General features: G+C 43.7%; 1 protein-coding gene across 4 annotated transcripts in view; it reads left to right on the top strand.

The window, feature by feature from the left end:
* Positions 1–1,513: 1,513 nt before the first annotated feature.
* Positions 1,514–19,769, top strand: part of Ascc2 (activating signal cointegrator 1 complex subunit 2) — a 46,883-nt gene continuing 28,627 nt past the window's right edge. For 2 of the 4 annotated variants that reach the window (XR_015738593.1, XM_048449918.3), the window contains exons 1-5: positions 1,514–1,658; positions 4,568–4,665; positions 8,996–9,154; positions 9,488–9,658; positions 12,789–12,918. Coding sequence is in view for 3 of the 4 variants with exons in the window: in XM_048449918.3 (XP_048305875.3) it covers positions 4,585–4,665; positions 8,996–9,154; positions 9,488–9,658; positions 12,789–12,918 (541 nt within the window). In the remaining variant the exon portion in view is untranslated. The remainder of the gene's footprint in view (positions 1,659–4,567; positions 4,666–8,995; positions 9,155–9,487; positions 9,659–12,788; positions 12,919–19,769) is intronic. The other 2 variants (XM_048449919.3, XM_048449920.3) reach the window with 2 other exon arrangements.

Raw genomic sequence — 19,769 nt, 5'->3', positions numbered from 1 at the left:
TTACTGGCTCTGGGACTCTAAATGTCTCTACAAAATGGTCTGGAACTTGCCATCTAAGCCAGGCTATCCTTGAACTGGTTTTCCACTTGTCTCAGGGACCAAAGAACTGGGATTATAGGTATATCACTATGACTGCCTTCTACTTCTTACAATTTTTGTAATCAAGGAAATAACAGACATGAAATTCATAATCCATTATCTGAACTATAATAAATATTTTCATTAAATTATGTCCTGAGAGCCAGGGTAGATGGGTGATGTCTACTTAACAGGCCAATTCTAAGATGCTTCTTTCTGATCCCCATATCCTGCTGCTCATACCCTCAGCAGTAGTGCCTTGATTCTAACCAACAGAACACAGCAAAGGAGAAATCACTTTTGTGATATGGTGAGATTATTTCTGTCTTTCTAGAGGCTCCCTACTGCCTTCTCAGTTTGCATTCCTTGAAGCAAGCTCCTTTAAGGTTTTTTTTTTTTTTAAATGTGCATTGGGGTTTCGCCAGCATGCATGACTGTGTAAGGATATTAAATCCCTTGGAACAGGAGTTACAGACAGTTGTGAGTTGCCGTGTGGGTGCTGGAAATTGAACCTGGGTCCTTTGGAAGAGCAGTCAATGTTCCCAACCGCTGAGTCAACTCTCCAGCCTTATCTAGATTCTTAACCCACAGAAAATGTGGGCTATGTTGTTATAAGTCGCAGTCTATGAGAATTTGTTACATTGTGAAATATAACCTATTAGCAAATCCCTCTCGCTCCATTTCTGGTTTAAAGCCCATCGCCCCACTTCTTCAGCGACTTAACATCTATCCCATTACTTCGTAGCTATTAGTTTCCTTGTTTCTCCTACAGTGTGAGCTCTTCCAGGGCATAACCCTAGATGACCTGGAATTCTCCGTCATTCCTCAGTCTCCCGAGGGCTAGTATTACAGGCTGCATCCCCAGAAGTTGCCGATGAGTATTAGCAACTAGTTTTCTGTGATGATTCTTATTCAGGCTTGTGAGCCATTAGCTCTGCATCATCTGAGTTTTTTCCCTGGAAAAATTGCATCCTACTCTTAAGATAGCTTTACTCAGCCTTTCTGATTTAAACAACTCGTGGTGCAGGCCTTTAATCCCAGCACTTGGGAGGCAAAGACAGGAAAATCTTTGTGAGCTCGAGGCCAGCCTGATCTACAGAGCGAGTTCCAGAACAGGTTCCAAAGCTACACAGAGAAATCCTAGCTCGAAAAACAAAACAACAAAAACAAAAACAAACAAACAAAAAAAAAACCAAGAACAAACAAAAATTCTCTGGATTAAATTTGTAAAACGGTTACTGAGGAAGTGTAAGCCTCGGATTTTGAGAACTTCCCAAACTGGAATGCCTTAAACGGAGGTGGCCACTGAGGAAAATAGAGCAGGGTTTCACCTGGAGGCCTGCAACGGACGGGGCCGCCTCTTAGAAACCCTGGTACCTCCAGAGGGCGGGGTCGTATCATAGGGGCGCGGCCCGGCCCGAGCATCCTCCCAGACAGTTGGCTCCGGTGGAGGGGCCGGGAGAGCTGGGCAGGGCTTCCTGTCTGCGCCTGCGGAATCGCCGTTTGACCCCGGAAGTGTTGGCTGTGTGTAAGCTGTCACCGTGTACGGCGGCTGCACGTCGCGGGTGTGGAGCCGAGAGGTGAGTGAGTGCCCGGTCCCCACCAGTGGAGCTTGGCAGGAGCTACGCCGTGCTTCGGGCACCCTCGGCACCCCCAGCATACGGGCTTCACGGCGGGACCAGGCTTACATTGCCCCAGGGGCCGTGAGTCGCCACAACGAGGCCAAGAGAACCAGAACCTGGAGTTCCGGTTCGGTTTAAGGCTTGGCCCCAGAGTGGCCTGGGACGCACCCCAGTCCCCACCTCCTCCTCCCAAGCTTCAGTATCCTCGGCTTTCATTCGTTCAGCATGTGTTTGTTGATCTTCTCTCATGTGCCTGGTACAGAACTAGGCACCGGGACTACAAACAGCAGCAGAGACAAGGCTCTTGCCCTCGTGGATCTTAAGAGTCTAGAAGAAGGAGACAGTCAGTCAGTAAATGCATAAAGCAATTAAAGATATGACAATCAGTCACAAGGAGAGAGATTATTTCAGGGAAGCTCTGGGAAGGTTTCTAAACAGTGATGTTGACCAACAAAGTGATGGATGACAGTCAGAGAAACAGGCAGCAATAGCTTTGGAGATGCTCGTTGGCCGTTTAACAGTTGTTAGTTTCCTCGAAAACACTTTCTTAACTTTTGGCCTTTGCTGCCCTGCCCAGAATAAGAGGTATAGCGGTGCACGGCTGTCCTGGTGTTTTACAACTCAAAGTCTGGTTTTTGCTTTACTTTTTAACCCATACTTTAAGTGAAAACTCAAATCCTCTTTGATCCCTCCATCGTATAAGTCATTTTTGTTTAATATTTCATGAACCTTGCATATTCAGCAAACATCATGACACTGATTATTAGTTGGGTGGCAGTTGGCTTTGTACCTGTTCTCGTGAAGACTAAGTTTTGTGAATGGCACCACCAGGTCAGTTCTTTGCCCATGTTGGTATTTTCTGAACATCATTACCTGGTACATAGTAGGGACTGAAGTATCTAGAGCCAGGTGTGGTGACACATTCCTGTAATCCCAGTACTCAAGAGGCTGAGACAGGAGAATTGGTTCAAAACCAGCTTAAGCTACATGAGACCCTGTCTACCCAGTCTCAAATTTAAAAATAAAAAGTACAATAAAAAAAAAAGAAGAAAAGTCGGTAGGTGGTAGCACCTTTAATCTGAGCACTGGGGAAACAGAGGCAGGCGGATCTCCGTGAGTTCGAGGCCAGCCTGGTCTACAAGAGGGAGTTCCAGGACAGGCCTCAAAGCTACAGAGAAACCCTGCCGAGAGAGAGAGAGAGAGAGAGAGAGAGAGAGAGAGAGAGAGAGAGAGAAGAAAAGAGTGAGCCATATGTAATATTGCATGTTGTGATGTATGCCAGTACTCAAGAGGCTGAGGCAGGAGATTGCTGGAGCTAAGAACCAGCCTGTGTCACAAGACCTTGTCTCATAAGTACTTTAAAAGGTAAATTAAGGTGCCAAGGAAAGCATTTAGGAGAGTGCTTAGTGTCTAGCAAACACATTGCTATTGTCTCGTCAGTATGTCTCATATCTCCAGGGCTGAGCCACACATCTGACATCTGAGCAACCTGGTAACAAATAGCTGATTATATCCTCAAAAGTCTGTCAGGACATAGTGATTTCCTCCTTCTAGTCTTGATTTGTTTCTTGTTGTCATTGGGACTTTTTACTGGCATGTCTTTTGAAAGGCTTAATTCTATGATTCAATCAATACACGTGTTCTTGCTAAGAATAAGCCCAAGTGGTGTTAGAAAAAGGGACCATGGAAGAGCTAGTCTGCTGGTTTGGCTTTGTGAACTATGTCCACATATATGTGGGCACAAATGTATGTGTGTGGAGGTCAAAGATCAACCTCAGGAGTTGGAATTGTTCCTCAAGTTATCCACCGTTTTTTTGTTGTTGTTGTTGTTGTTATTTGTTTGTTTGTTTTGGTTTGTTTTTGGTTTGTTTTTGAGATAGGGCTTGTCTAGTATACTGTGCTGACTGGCTAAGGAAACTTTCACCTTCTGCTTTCTCAATGCAGAACTCCACATTTTTAATGTGGTTTTGGGAACTGAACTCAGATTCTCTTGCTTGTGCAGTCTGGATGATGCTGACCGAGCTATCTTAAGTCCACTTTGTGATTATTTTATTATTTTATTTCTGTTTGAGAGTGAACCCAGAGACTTGCATGTGGTGAGCACAAATTCTATCACTGAGCTGTACCCAGCTGACCAACTACTGGCTTTGAATCCAATTTGGCCCCTTCATGGAAGGGATCATGTGTTGGCAGATTCCTATGGATTTTCTTTTCCTTCTGTTAGTTTGTCATGCCTTCCTCTGAAGCCTGGAGAAGTTAAGTCTTGATACTCTCTATGTATGAGGAAAAGTCCATTGTCCCAACCCTTAAAAGACCTAAGGTCCCCTAAGAATTGAAAAGAGTATTTTTTTTTTCTGAAGAACGTAGCTCAGGTAGACTAGTCTAGCATCTGTGATGAGTTCTATCCCCACCATAGAAAGGAAAATTGCTCCTCATAGTCTTTCATCCTTCATTTGGTGAGGCTGCATCTGTTAGACCTGTGCTGATTATAGGAAAGACAGCAAGAAAAAGAACTGTGGGTAGTGTCTTCACAGTGCCCACAGGCTGCTTGAGTACAGCTTGAGGCCCTGGGTTCCATCCCAGCACTATAAAAACAAAAAATAAAAAATAGTCTAGGTCCTTTTAGCTAGGACTTCTTTCTTATGGGAGTAGGAGTTATCTGGATAGTATTTTTCTTCAGAGCTGAGAACTATTTTAGGCAAAAATCATCCCTTTAGGCCAGCAGGTGCATACCAGGTCTTGAAAGCCCACATTAGGAGTTCACTGTGGCCAGGGGTTGATGCTGGTGCTGGGCTCAGTCCCAGGCTAGGCCTTGCCTCTAGGAGTCTGTGTGTCTGCTCTCTTCTTCCCATCCATATTCCTTTCAGGAGGGTCACACAGCACAATGCCAGCTCTGCCTCTGGAGCAACTCCAGATCACCCACAGAGACCCGAAGACAGGAAAGCCGAGGACTTCGCCAGCGCTGGTGAGCCAATGTCTTGATGTTTTCAGCCTGATAGCAACCAGCCTTGCAATTCCAGAAGCCAAAAGTAAATCCTTCCTTTTCTGTTCCAGGAATGACCCTAGGGTCAGTGGCTACTGCCGAGTAGTTGAGACGTTGCTAGGCCCTTGCAAGCCTAGTATAGAACTTTATTTCTGAGGAGCAGTGGAAATTTGAGTAGTATCTTCTATGTTGGGTCCCCTCCCCAAAGCATTTATTTTGTTTCCAGTCAGTCTGAAGGCAGTTTTGATTTAGTCTGAGCTGGGCTAGAAATGGCTCCAAGTCCTGGTTTGGTGATTGGCCTTTGTGGTGGCCTTAAGATTGCACATAGGAATATAAATGTGTGTTTAAATCTAAGCAGCTGCTCATGCTTGTATTGGATCAGTGATTTCAGAGGTCGGGCCAGTCTCTTATCTGGGGCAAGAAGTGAGACGCACAGCGCCTCTGACAGGGCCTGTGAGACCAAAAACTAAGGAGGCTGTAAACGTGCCAGTTCCCAGCATCAGAGAGAGATTAGAGCCATGGAGAAGTGCCAGGCTGCTAAAGAAAGGGACAGAAGTGGGAATTTGAGTCCTTGTACCCACTCGTAGGTTTCCCAAGAATATGAGCTTACGTGCGCAAGGTGGGAAGAAGTAGTTTCTGGAAGCTTGAGTTAAGTTGTGGGAAATGGGAACTAAGTGTTTTATTTCGTGCATTTTGGTTGGCTTTATTATTTCCTATTCAGTCTCTAATAATAGAACGTAACATGTTTGGGATACCTTGTGTGGGCCAAACCATTCTGAGTAAAGCACCCAGATTAACTTTTCTTCTTCTTTTTCCCCCCTCATTTATAACTAGTTCTTTGAGAATTTTGTGCAGATTCATCCCCGATTCCTCACCTAGCTAACTTTGTGTCCTTTTGTTTTATAAAGCCTATCAAGTCCAGTTGGTGCTGACCATATGTTCTTGGATGTGTGACCTTTCTTAGAAGGTGCTCAACCCACCAGTGACGGTGCCTTTAGAGAGAACTGACTTTACCCTCTATCAGCTGTTAGTTGCCAACAGTTCCAAAGCTAGGGATGGGACTTTGTGCCCACCTCCCCAGGTTTCCCCATTGTTTAAACTGGATGTTGAAAGGTGAATTAGCTCTGTCTGGACCAAGCAGGAAGGGAAGGCAGGCCCTGGTTGGGGAACTCGGGATTGCTTGAGGGAGCCTGACTCTTAGATCAAGCACAGATCCCTGAGGGTAGCACTATAGCAGAGCTAGTGAACATGGGCTTTGTACATATTTGACAAGTTCTTTAACCTCACTAGGTCTCAGGATCCAAAGAAAGATAATAATGGGCTAATAATAGTGGGGTGACTGTGAGGATTACATGAAACCACTGTGAGTTAGTCCTCTGCCTGGAGCAGAGCAGTTAGGGTGGTGAGAACAAGTAGCAGCTGTGACATTGAATGGGGTAGGGTGGGGCGACAGATTAGCTCAAAGGCGATTTCCTGGTCTTGTTGGTCAGACTGAGGAACCTTAAGCTCCTGAAACATTGTCTTGAGTGTGTGTAGGGTTTTGTCTTTTGAGTCTCAGCTTGGGGCAAAAAGATCTCTGCCCTAGGAACAGACATTACAGTACCTCTTCAGAGTGAAGGGTGGAGCTTATTGAGTAGTTACTTACAAGTACCAGGAGTGTGCACTTGAAAAGCCTGTAAGAAATAGGGTTGGACCCTTAGGCCATTCCTTGAAGGACAGTAAAAAAAAAAAAAAAAGAAAAAGAAAAAGAAAAATGAGTTCCTGTCAAGATGTAGAGGCTTGAATGAGTTCCTGTCAAGATGTGTTTTCCTAGTTTTCCAGAGCAGAGAGGCCCTAAACAAGTCGTACTGAAAGGTGGGATTGAACTTGGTTAGGAGAGACACCCCTGGAGCTGCTACTCTCCTGCTCTGAAGCCATCTATGGATACTCATTATAGAGTAGAGTTCCCTCTTGTCATTTTAAGCCCCTCAGAGGCAATATCTGGCCATTCATTCTTTTGTTCAGCTAATGAATGTGTGGAGTGTCCTCTCAATGTCAAGCCCGGAGGAAGTATCATTGAAAGCCAGTAAATATAATGGTCAAGACAGTGGACATTTTACCTTCTCTAAAAGTTCCCTGTGTCCTTCTATAATCCATCTCCCCCCTCCAATACCCAACAACAACTGATCCAAAAGTGACTTTGATGCTGTTTAGCAAGTGCTGTAGTCAGGTGAGCACAATGCAGGTGCTGGGCAGAGCTGTGGTAAACCCCAGTCCGGGAGGCAGGAAGGTCAGAAGGACAAGCAGTGAGCTCAGGTAGCACATGTGTTGGTCTGCATTGTAAGCTTTGCTTCCAATCCTGCCTCAGATGCCTGTTTAACCTCAAGGCCTTTAGGAAAGTTCTTGAACCTTACTAAGTCTTTGTTTCCTCCTCTGACAGACAAGGAGAATAATGTCTCCCTTTTAGCTAATTGTAGATGAAAAAGAAAATAGTGAGTTTGGCGTACCTGCTCCACCAATTGTGGCACACACCCTCAGTCCCAGAGGCAGGCAGACATTTCCTCCTGTGCTCTTGTGACCCTCCAGGCCTAAGTTGTCACTTCATCTGTTTAGGGCCTCCTTGGTGACTTAGATGTGCATCTTCCTCTGTGGAATGTAAACCTTGTGACTTGGAGAAGACTTGAGACTCTGATCTGAGACCTGCAGCACAGGTCTTTTATTCTTGTGCTCCAACACCTGGTACAGTAGGGACCCTGTAAAGAGTGTCAGCAGGTCAAGGAGGAAGGAAGCTTGGAATGCAAGGAGATAAGCTCTCTTTTCGACAGATTACTGGCTGGAATGCTGTAATGGGAGAGGATCTCCCAGACCTATATGCTAAAGGACTGCAGTGAATCCTTATGAAACTTGCGTACTCCTGCAGAGGCCCACAAGGTTCTTGATTGTTCTAGAGCTGGCTGTGGAAGTGGGAGGCTATGGTTGATAACAGTTGAGGCCTGGCCCTCCTCCTATTACAACTTCCCCTGAGAAAGCCACTCTCACTTAGACTGGGATGAAAACTGAGCCATCGAGCCCATCGGCTCTTCATTATGGTGAACAAAGTGGGGTTTGTTCATGGTTAGGCTGGGAGAGAGAACTTGTGACTCTGAAGCTGAGATCTGCAGCTACTTGATTAAAATCTTTAAAAAAAAATTAGTAGGGGTTTTTTGGGGGTTTTTTTGGCTATATAAAGGAAAATAGTGATATATAGAATATGATGATGTTATATCAGATTATATCAGAAGGGGAAAACAGACTCAAACAAATACTTGATCTGCTTACACTATATTCTAATGTAAAAACCTAGAAAGGTAACTAGGACAGCATATGGTCAGTGGTATCCCCAGGGAGGTCATGGAGACAAGGAATGTGCTTCCCCTCTCCCTTCTCTCTCTCCTTTCCCTCCTTCTCACCTTTTATTTCTCCCTTCTCCCCCTTAACCTCCCCCCACCATGCCAGGGATTGACCCCAGGGCCTCACATACCCATTCTGCCCACAGATTAAAAAAAGATACTTATGTGTTACTTGATAATTAAATATTAATTTTAAAAATATATGTTCACTGTTTAAAAATGGGAAAATAAGGTCAAACGTGATGATACCTTTATTCTAGCACTTGGGAGGCAGAGACAGGTAGATCTCTTAAGTGTGATGCCAACTGGTCTACACAGTGAGCCCTTGTCTCTAGAAAAAGTACTAAAAAATATATTGAAGCCATAATTCCCTAGCCTCAAGATAACCATTATAAATTTTGGGGATTGTCCCCTTCTTTTTTTAATTATTTATTTTTATTTTTATGTACATTGGTGTTCTACTTGCATGTATGTCTGTGTGAGGATGCCAGATCCCCTGGAACTGAAGTTATAGACAGTTATGAGCTGCCATATGAGTGCAGGGAATTGAACCCTGGTCCTCTGGAAGAGCAGCCAGTGCTCTTAACCTCTGAACCATCTCTCCAGCACCCCCTTACTTGTTTTTTAAAAGTGTGTGCCATTATTTGAATACATAGACTTTAAAAAACATTCCAAACCTGTTTATATTAGAGTTTCGTGTCCTTTCTCTTTCCTTAATCTGTCCCACACCACTAAAAATTCTCTAAAAACATGTTTTTAACAACCGCTATGTTCTCTAGGTGCAGCCATGGCGCCTTTGTTAGACACACTGGGTTCTTTATACTTACAAGCTCCTTGGAGGGTCTCTGGTTGGAACAGCCAAGTACTGTCATTGCTGTGGGTTGGCAAATGGGCCCTCACTGACTAACCTCTGCCACGTTAACACGTGGTTTTTGGATCCGTAGCACCCTGAGCAGAAGGCAGACCGGTATTTTGTGTTATACAAACCGCCCCCTAAAGACAACATTCCCGCCCTAGTGGAGGAGTACCTGGAACGCGCCACCTTCGTAGCCAATGACCTCGACTGGCTCCTGGCCTTGCCTCACGATAAATTCTGGTGCCAGGTAACATTCTATCAAAATTAACACTAAGACAAAGCACATGACATGTCCTTGGTTGGTTGCTGTTTTTCTCTCCCTTAGGAGTTGCTTTTGTCTACCTTCCTTGATCCTTAACAACAAATAGTGGTTTGGATTGCTGTCTCATGTTGCAACCTTCCTGATGTTTACACAGTGTCCAAGTATCATTTTAAGAAACTTGTGTTTAGCCCTGGGTTCAGTCATACCTCTTTGGTCTCTTGGGTTGGAGTGTTTGCAATAAGTCAGGGCTGATGGGCCATGCACACCTGTGTAGTCTAACTCAGGAATCGATCCTTGCTGTCTTCTCTCCTGGCTTAGGTTGTTTTTGATGAGACCCTGCAGAAGTGCCTGGATTCATACCTGCGCTATGTACCCCGAAAGTTTGATGAATGGGTGGCCCCTACCCCTGAGGTTGCTGACATGCAGAAGCACCTACACCGCAGCGTTTTTCTCACCTTCCTTCGAATGTCCACTCACAAGGAATCCAAAGTAAGCCTCTGATCCTGTGACAAGTCTCCACTCGACACCCTCTGCCAGTCTCTACCCCTGGGAAAAGCTCTGAGAGTGTCAGCTTTCCTCTGTGTATGCCCTCTTTATTCCCGTCTTTTGGGGAAAAAAAAAAAAATCTGTGCCACCATTTTCCCTTATCCTCTAACCCACCAGCCTGTCCACAGTACACCCAGTGTTTTCATTAGCAGGAACTCAGAGTCCTTGTCACGGCTGACAGTGCCTTTATTCATGTGACAGAGGGTAACAACATTGACTCTGACTTTCTGAAGAACTCGTGTACTTTTTTTAAAAAATTCATTTAGTCATGTATTTTTTGTGTATGAGTCTTTGTCTCCATGTATGTCTTTGTGTGTGTATACTTTGTCTTTATGCGTACCAGAAGAAGAAATTTGTTACCATTATAGATGGTTGTGAGCTACCATGTGGTTGTTGGGAATTGGACTCAGGACCTCTGGAAGAGCAGTTGAGTGCTCTTAACCTCTGAGCCATGTCTCCAACCCTCATATGTTTACTTTGAAAAATATTTATTTTGTTTTTAATTAATTTATATGTGTATATTTCTCCATATTTATATGTGTGCATGTATGTGGGTGCTGAAGATTCCAGAGAAGGTGTCATATTTCCTGGAGCTGCAGTTATAGGTGGTTTTGAACCACCCATGTAGGTGCAGGGAACGGTAGTCTTCTGCAAGAGCCATAATCACTCTTAACCACTATAGCATCTCTCTAGACCCTCATGTATGCACTTAAAAGAATCATTACTGGGATTTTGCCTTAGTGGTAGAGCTTGGCATGATGAAGAGTCATCTCCAATACTGAAAAACATCATCAATGCTGTCTTTAATTATTCAATATTATAAAAATATGAGAAAGATAATGAGTGCTACTCATAAAAATCCCCTGGCTTAAAGTTATAACTGGTTTTTAAAATTGTATTTCTTTATTTATTTGAGTGTGTGTGTGTGTATAAGTGCATTTGTCAGAGGATAGCTTGCAGGAGTTGGAGTTGGTTCTCTCCTTCTGCCATGTGAGTCCTGAGGATAGAACCCAGCTTGTCAGACTTGGCTGCAAGTGCCTTCACCCACTGAGACACATTGTCAGCACTCAGTAACACTACTATTGGTACATGTTCCTTCAGGGACTTTTTGTTCTTTGAGTGTGTGTGCATATGTGTACACATGTGTGGAGGTTGGGGGACAACTTGTGAGAGTGGCTTCTGCTTCTACCTATAGGTCCTGGGGCAGGTCATCAGCCTTGTTGGCAAGTACCTTTACATACTGAGCCATCTCACCAGCCTTCAAAGTCACTACTGTTAATGTGCATGTTCCTTCATGGAATCTAAAAACTGTTTAAAAATTTTTGTTTTGAGAGGAATAGTGGCACACACCTCTAATTCCAGTAGCTCAGGAGGTAGAGGCAGACAGATTTCTATGAGTTTAAGTCCAGCCTGGTCTACTTAGTGAGACCTAGTTTTTTTTTTTTTAAAAAAAAAAAAAATATATATATATATATATATTATTATTATTATAAACAGGATTTCTCTATGTAGCCCCTGGCATATCTTAGAACTCACTCTGTAGACTAGGGTGGCCTTGAACGCAGATCTACCTGCCTCTGCCTTCTGAGTGATGAGATTAAAGGTGGGTGCCACCACTACCCAGTGTATTTTTATTACTTTTAATTATATATATATGTCTGTGTGTTGGTATGTCCTGGTGCCTATGGAGTCTAGAGATACCAGGTCCCGCTGGAGTTGCAGCTATGTGGGTACTAGGAACTGAACTCAAGTTCTCTGAAAAAACAGTATGTGTTTTTAACTGTTGACCCATTTCTCCAGCCACTGGAACTTTTTTTTTAAGATTTGTTTTATTTTTACTTATGTATGTGTGTGACCGTATGTATCAGTGCCCACGGAAGCCAGAAGAGGATGTTAGATTCCTTGGAGCTGAATTTACAGGCAGTTGTAAGCTGCCTGGTGTGGGTGCTGGGAATCAAATTCCAATCCTCTGCAAGAGCAGCACTCTGGCCCTTCCTTCAGGAATTTTTGTTGGCTGGGAACAGAGAATTTAAGGACATGGATCTTGGAGTTGAGGTGTAGTTTGGTAACACAGTATTGCCTAGTGTGCTTATATAAGGCCCTGGATCTGGTCCCTGACACCACAGTGAAAAAGTGTCTTATTTTATTTGCTTCTTTGTGTGGAGACAAGATCTCCTTGTGTAAGCCAGACTGACCTCCAACTCACCATCCTTCTGTCTCAGCATCTAAATATTGATATGTATGTTTTTAATATGCATGTACACCACATGTGTGTATGAGCCCTCAGATCAGACATCAGATCCCTTGGAACTGTAGTTATAGATGGTTGTGAACTACCATGTGGGTGTTGAAAACTAAACCTGGGTCCTCTGCAAGAGCAGTAAGTGCTTTTTGCTGAGCCATTTCTCCAGCCCCTCTGAATACTGATTTTGTTTTGTTTCGTTTTGTTTTGTTTTTTTGAGAGGCAAGTTTTCTCCACGTAGCCCTGGCTATGTTAGAACTCACTCTGAAGACCATGCTGGTGTCAAGCTCACAGAGATCCACTTGCCTCTGCCTCCTGAATGCTGGGATTGAAGGCCTGTGCCACCACACCCAGCTCTGAATACTGACTTTTTACAGGCACTCTTCAACAAACCCAATGGATCTTAATTTTTAAATCACATTTTCATTATAATTAGGTTCCAAATATATGCGTATACCTGAGTGAAAGTTTCATGCATACAGAACAATGAATCCCATGTTCCTCTCATACCACTTGTATACTTTACCGATGTTTGTGTAATGTCTCTTGAGTTTGCTTATTTTGTTGAACTGTTTTTATGTAACCCCAGACACTGTGCTGATTTACCCATAATACTTAAAAACAAACCCCAGCTGACTCTTTCATGGTGTTTCTGTTTTTGTTTACATGAAACTGCAGAATCACTATAATTCTGGGTCTTTTCATAAAGCTCAGACTTACGATATAGGCATACTACCATTGATTAGCCTGACCCCAGTTGAAGAGCATCAGTGTGGTTTCTCATGAGTTTGCACATTCAACCTCCATTCTCTCTCTGTACTTCCCCCTTAGGATCACTTCATTTCTCCATCTGCATTTGGAGAAATCCTCTACAATAACTTCCTCTTTGACATCCCAAAGATCCTGGACCTCTGTGTGCTCTTTGGAAAAGGCAACTCACCACTCCTCCAGAAAATGATAGGTACGTAGAACGTAGGACCTGGGGGTGCACATGCCAAACCAGAGATCACAAATGCTTTGTTTCCACAGCACAGGAGTATTAGAGACAAGTGGTGCTGAGAAATTACCTCACAGTTGTAATATATGCATGCATATATAATACACACATAGATGTGTCAACTCTGAAATAAATGACTGGGGAGTCACAACAAAACCAAAACTGTGCCAGGCAGTGCCTCAAAAATCTGTGAGTCTTGCTGAGTGGTGCATAACCACAATCCCAGCACTCAGGAGGTTGAGGCAAGAGGGTTGTGAGTTTGAGGCCACCTTGGGCTACATGCCATACTGACTATTAAATTGGGACCTTGTCTCAAAACAACAGCCAAAACAAAATGTCTGGATTTCTTAGTGTTAAGACAGGTAGGTGTCAGTCAGTGGCATGAATGAGAAATTTGCTTTGGCAATGAAAGTCAAATTACAATGACATTAGCCTTCTTTGGAATGTGGCCTGGGCTCTGTCATGACATGCATATCTTATTTGTTACCTCCACTGGATGCACACAGGAGCTGTCTGGGATCGGTGCTGTCATTGTCCCTATTTATAGATGAAAAGACTGAGGTTGAACTGTAAAGGACTTGCCTGAAAGTCTGTACTAATCAAGAAGCCAAGCCGTAACGTAACAGTTATGGAGAAGTGACCCTGGAACTCCTGTTCTTTCTGCTCCCTGCTTCAGGAATAATGGGGCTGCCTCCAAAATATGCAGCATTGCAGAGAGCAGATGGGATCATAGTTTGGAGACTTTGTGTGTGATTCTGAAAAGAGTAAACACTAAGTTGGATTTCCTAACGCAGAAGTGGGCTATATGTTCACTCAGAAATGGAAGTGGTAGGGGTTGCTGCAGAGGGTATGTCTCGGTTAATTCCTTTTTTAATTGTAGTTCATAGTGTTGGGCCTGGAACAGGTTGGTGTTCATTCAAACACTCCTACCAACCTTCCTCATCCTCAGACTATAGGGTATAGTCTTCTAAATATCTGATTGCAAAACTGGGTACCCCTTTGGGAAGCCTGAGGTAAGAGCTTAATGATTTCAAGTTCAGCCTATACTATATAGTGAATCCTGGCTTTTTTTAAAAAAAAAAAAACAACAACAAAACAAAACAAAACAAATAGACAATGTTGGAAGGAACATTTCCAGCCGTCTGGCTAGCTTAGACCAGAAATACCACACAGAAACTGTATTAACTAAATCACTGCTTGGCCCATTAGCCCTAACTTCTTCTTCTGCCTCCTCCTCTTCCTCCTCCTCCTCCTTCTCCTTCTCTTCCTCCTCCTCCTCCTCTTTTTCTTCTTCTGATTTATTATGTATACAATGTTCTGTCTGTCTGTATGCTTGCTGGCCAAATGAGGGCACCGGATCTCATTACAGATGGTTGTGAGCCACCAGGTGGTCACTGGGAATTGAACTCAGGACCTCTGGAAGAGCAGTCAGTGCTCTTAACCTCTGAGCCATCTCTCGAGCCCTAGCCCTAACTTCTTATTGGCTAACTGTTACATCTTAATTTAACCCATTTCTATTAATCTGTTATCACCACATGGCAGTGGCTTACCGGCAAAGTTTTGACGTGTCTGACTCTGGCCACAGCTCCATGGTGTCTTCCTCTCCGCCCTTCTTTCTCCCAGCATTCAGTTCTCTCTGCCTACCTAAGTTCTGCCCTATCAACAGGCCAAGGCAGTTTTTTTATTCATTAATGGTAATCACAGCACACAGGGGAATTCCACATCAAGACAACTTGGGATAGTCCCCTCTCCCTCCCTTCCTCCCTTCCTCCCTTTTTTTTTAATCTCCTAACAGAGTTTATATGAACATATACATTAATATACTTGTATTTAGTTATATGTATAAAGCTACAAACTTTATACGTAATTTTATAAGTATATAAACCAAATACAAATAGTTGTATATATATATAAAAATTATATAAAAATCTAAATTTTACACATAGCTATATAAATATATAAATATGTAACTGTTCTTGGGATTTTTTTGGGTTTTTTGTTTGTTTGTTTGTTTTTTGAGACAGGATTCTCCATGTAGTCCTGGCTGTCCTGAAACTCACTCTGTAGATCAGGCTGGCCTCAAACTCAGAGATCTGGCTAGGCAAACACTCTTAACAGAGCTATATCCACAGCCTACAGATAAAAAATAAAGAAGCAGGAAAGCCATTAGTAAATATTTACAAGAGTCTACTATTTATTTATTTACTTTGGGTAATCTCTCTCTCTCTCTCTCTTTCTCTCTCTGTGTGTGTGTGTGTGTGTGTGTGTGTGTGTGTGTGTGTGTGTGTGTTTCTTGGTTTTTCGAGGCAGGGTTTCTCTCTGTAGCTTTGGAGCCTATTCTGGAACTTGCTCTGTAGACCAAGCTGGCCTCAAACTTACAGAGATCTTCCTGCCTCTGCCTCCCAAGTGCTGGGATTAAAGGCACGGATCACCACCACGTGGCTATAATATATGTAAAATTTTACAACTGTCGTTTTCATTGAAACACTCTCTGGTTTCTTGTTGGAGTCTAATTATTGCCTGATTATGGGTTAGTCATGTTTATTTTCCAAGAGGGGCACCCTTCATAAATTCACTGTAAACTTAGAGGATGGGGTGGGCAAGCAACAGAAAGCATAGAAGTTAGGGAAATGGTTACCAGGCCAGTTTGGTTAGAGTGGAAGTTTACAAAAGAACCGCAGCAGGAGCTAGGGAGAGGCACTGGAAAGGCTCCATCCAGCTTTCTGATGAGTGATTGCCCGGTAGTGAAGAGGACAGGTCCTCCACTAGCACCCCCTCTCATGTCCAGCTCTCTTTTGGGGCATATCAGCTTTACCAAGTTAGTGAGACTTTCTAAGTCTCAATTTTAGAGAAAGGAAAGGCTGATGGTCTGCCTTCTTTGTGGGATTAAAGTGGAAAAGTGAATCGTACACATAACACTGGGCCTGGCAGGACACAAGCCCTTGGCAAATGTAAGCTCTTACTGGAGGCTGTGGAGCTTCCAGGAGCTTGGAGCAGGAGGTTACTCTATTAAGGCAGCATGCATGTGGGGAAGGGGGAAACAGTAGGCAGTTGAAAAGCAGGCACATCGTGACAGTGAAGGTGAGTATCTCATGGCTGCTGGAACAGAAAGGGACATTTGGGATGCAGAGCCCAGAGTAATCTTAACAGTTCTGGAGAAAATGGGGAAAGAGGATAGTGTGGGAAAAACGGGCTTTAGGACCTAGCGGTGTGGGTTGTGAGTTAGAAGCAAGGACACCTTGGAGTGTGTTGGTACAAGATTGCTATGAGGGGTTGCTGGGAGTTGAAGTGACAAGGACAGTCCAAGAAAACTCTGCCTGATACCCTAGGCTTTAATCGTTTTGACCATTCTCCTTTAAGAATCAGATGAAAGATGAATTTCACAGATTTTGAGAATTTTCTTTTTGTTTGAATTTTTTAATTACATTTCAAAATTTTCCTTCATGTGGGAGTAGGTTCTCTCCATCTACTAAGTGGATCCTGGAGATCCAACTTAAACTGAGGTCATAATCATGGTGAAAGGTACATTTACTTGTTGAGCCATCTTGCTGACTATCTTAGGTAGATCTCTGTTGCTGTGATAAACACCATGACCAAAAGTGAGTTGGAGAGAAAAGGGTTTGTTCAGTTTACAGTTCCATATTCCGTATTACAGAGCATCATTGAAGAAGTCAGGGCAGAAGCTCAAGTTAGAAATGGAAGAAGAAGCCATGAAGGAATGTGGCTTACTAGCTTACTATCCGTGGCTTGCTCAGCCTGCTTTCTTATACCATCCAGGACCACCTGCCTGCGGATAGTACCACCTACAATTGCCTGAACTGCGTCAATCTCAATTAAGAAAATGTCCCATGAGCTTGGCTACAGACCAGTCTTGTGGTGGCATTTTCTTAATTAAGGTTCTTACTTCCCAAATTACCCTAGCTTGTGTCTAGTTGATATAAAACTAACCAACATGGTAATGCCTTTATTTTCTTTCTTTCTTTCTTTGGTTTTTCAAGACACGGTTTCTCTGTGGCTTTGGAGCCTGTCCTGGAACTAGCTCTAGACCAGGCTGACAGAGCTGACAGAGCTCACAGAAATCCACCTGCAGCTGCCTCCTGAGTGCTGGGATTAAAGGCGTGCATCACCACTGCCAAGCTTATTTTTATTTTTAATTTATTTGTTTGTTTATTGAGGCAGATTTTTCTCTGTGTCACCCTGGCTATCTTGGAACTCACTCTGTAGACCAGGCTGGCTCTCAGAGATCTGCTTGCTTCTGCCTCCCGAGTGCTGGGGTTAAAGTTGAGTGCCACCACTGCAAGGGTTTTTTGGTTGTTTTTTGGTTGTTTGTTTGTTTGTTTACTATTACTAATGATATGAAGCCCAGGCTGTCTGTCTACCTCTGTCTTACTAGTGCTGAGATTACAGATGGGGGCCACCATGCCTGACTTTTTTTTTTCTTTTTTCTGTTTTTTGAGACAGGGTTTCTATGTAGCTGTGGAGCCTGTCCTGGAACTAGCTCTTGTAGCCCAGGCTGGCCTCGAACTCACAGAGATCCGCCTGCCTCTGCTTCCCAAATGCTGGGGTATTAGGTATACACCATTGTGCCTGGTTCCATGTACTTTTAACCTACAAAGTTGAGGATTCTAAACTGGCTTCTGAAGGAGAGCCTCATTTTTGGCTCCTAGAAGGTGGTCGATTCACGAAAGGTACAGACCAGGCACCTGGAGCCTCTGTGTGTGGGAGGCAGGATGTGGAGTTTTGGTGGCAGATGTAGAGAAGGAGCCTACCCCACCTTAGAGCAGTTCTCTTCTTAATCCTTAAGTAGAAGGCAAAAGGACAGCCTACACTGTGAATATACAGTCTCTTGGGCAAAGCAATTGCTTGTGAGACTGATGAGGAAGAAAAGCTGAGAGAGGGTTAGCTGCCCTGTGGGCACAAGCACAGTTCTTGCTCTAGTCTTTTTACTAAACTGGCAAGGTTGGCATTGGGTATCAGCTTTTGGAAGCAGGACTCATCAGTTGGTCTCTCTTGAGCTCTGTTGTCCATCGGAAGAAAATGTGGTTGTTGATTATCTGTGTGGCAGTGTCTCCTCACCGCAGGCCTGTCTGGGAAGAGGAGCTCAGGATGCCACTGCTTAGTCCTTCCCTTTGTAGTAGTTTGTTTTTTTTTTTAGATCAATTAGTTTATCTTAAGATAATAAACATTTTTCAACTTTTATTTATTTTTTATATGTATGGTGCTCTGCCTACATGCATGTGTGCTCATGTGCATGCAGTGTCTGCAAACACTAGAAGAAGGCATTGGAACTCCTAGTACTGGGATTGAAGTGGCTGTGAGCCGCCATGTGTGTCCTGAGAATATAACCCAGGTCCTCTGCAAGAGCAGCCAGTTCTCTTAACCACTGAGCCATCTCTCCAGTCCCAAGATGTATTTATTTTTATTTTATATGTATAGATGTTTTGCCTCCACATATATATGTACATTTTGTGTGTGCCTGACACCCATGGAGGCCCGAAGAGGGCATCTGGTCCTGGGGACTGAACCTGAATCCTCTGCAAGAGCAGCAAGCACTCTTAACTGCTGACTGTTGAGCCAGCTCTCTAGGCCTGATTTGATTTTGTTTTTAGGAGCTTTGTGGGTTTTTTGTTTGGTGTTGGTTTTTTTTTGTTTTGTTTTTCGAGTCAGGGTTTCCTGTGTAACTTTGGAGACTGTCCTGGAATTCGCTCTGTAGACCAGGATGACCTCGAACTCACAGAGATCTTCCTGCCTGTGCCTCCCAAGTGCTGGGATTAAAGGCATGTGTCACCATTGGAATCTGATAAAGAAGAAAAGAAACTCTGAAGACCCCAAGGATAGATTGTGAAATTTGAGTTATCTTTCCAGGCTTATTGGTGCACGCCTTTAATCCCATCACTCAGGAGACAAGGTGGGTAGATCTCTGATTCTGAGGCCAGTCTGGTCTACAAAGAGAGTTTCAGGACAGCCAGGACGGTTGCAAAGAAACCTTGTCTCAAAAACACCAAAGGAAAAAAATATGAAATTGGAGTTACTTGTTGCTTATAAAAAAATAAAATCTCTATTTTTCTGACAAGCAATGAGGAAATGTTCTGGGGGGTCAGGGTGGCAAGAGGAATATGCTATGGCCCAGAGAATGCCTTTGTCAGAGAACTACCTGAGGAGGTGATACGTGTCTTATGGTGGGGTGAGCTCAGGAGATCATTCCAGGCAGAAGGAAAAGACAGCCTGTTGTCTGAGGTTGAGGATGGTTCAAGGGATGGAATGGAATGGAATGGAATGGAATGGAATGGAATGGAATGGAATGGAATGGAATGGAAACAAGTTGTCTTAGGATGCCAGCAAGGACTAGATTTCTCAGGACTTTGTGTGTCATAGAAGTTAAGGCTTGCCCTGGAGGATCAGGGCAAGAGGAACTAGCAAGGAGCAAAGGTTGATGGAGGGACTGGCTCAGACATTGCCTGTCTGTATAGAGGAGGAGGGTGTGGATGATCCAGGCACACCTTCATAGATTACATGATCAGACCTAAGGGAGGCAGGAGCCCTGAGCTAAGGAGGCTGTGCTAGGAAAACTCAGCTTTTTGGAAACACGGAGTAAATACTATCCTAAATGGTGCTGATGAAAAGCCCAGCTATTTGCTTGCTCATCAGACTCAACTGGCACTTGATTTCCTTCCTGTTTAGGTACCCTGGAGTTGGACTAAGGCTACAGAATTATCCGTGTTGTATGCTCTGGCTCTCATACACCGTGTAGGAGAGAAACAGAGAGAGGAGAGAGAAAAACCTGTTTCTCCCCAGATAGTTCCTCTGTCCTACTC

Source organism: Myodes glareolus, chromosome 8 (genome assembly GCF_982192425.1).
Source record: "Myodes glareolus chromosome 8, mMyoGla1.1, whole genome shotgun sequence".
NCBI lineage: Eukaryota > Metazoa > Chordata > Mammalia > Rodentia > Cricetidae > Myodes > Myodes glareolus.
The sequence above is the reverse complement of the archived record's forward strand: the minus strand, read 5'-3'. Positions and strand labels throughout refer to the sequence as shown.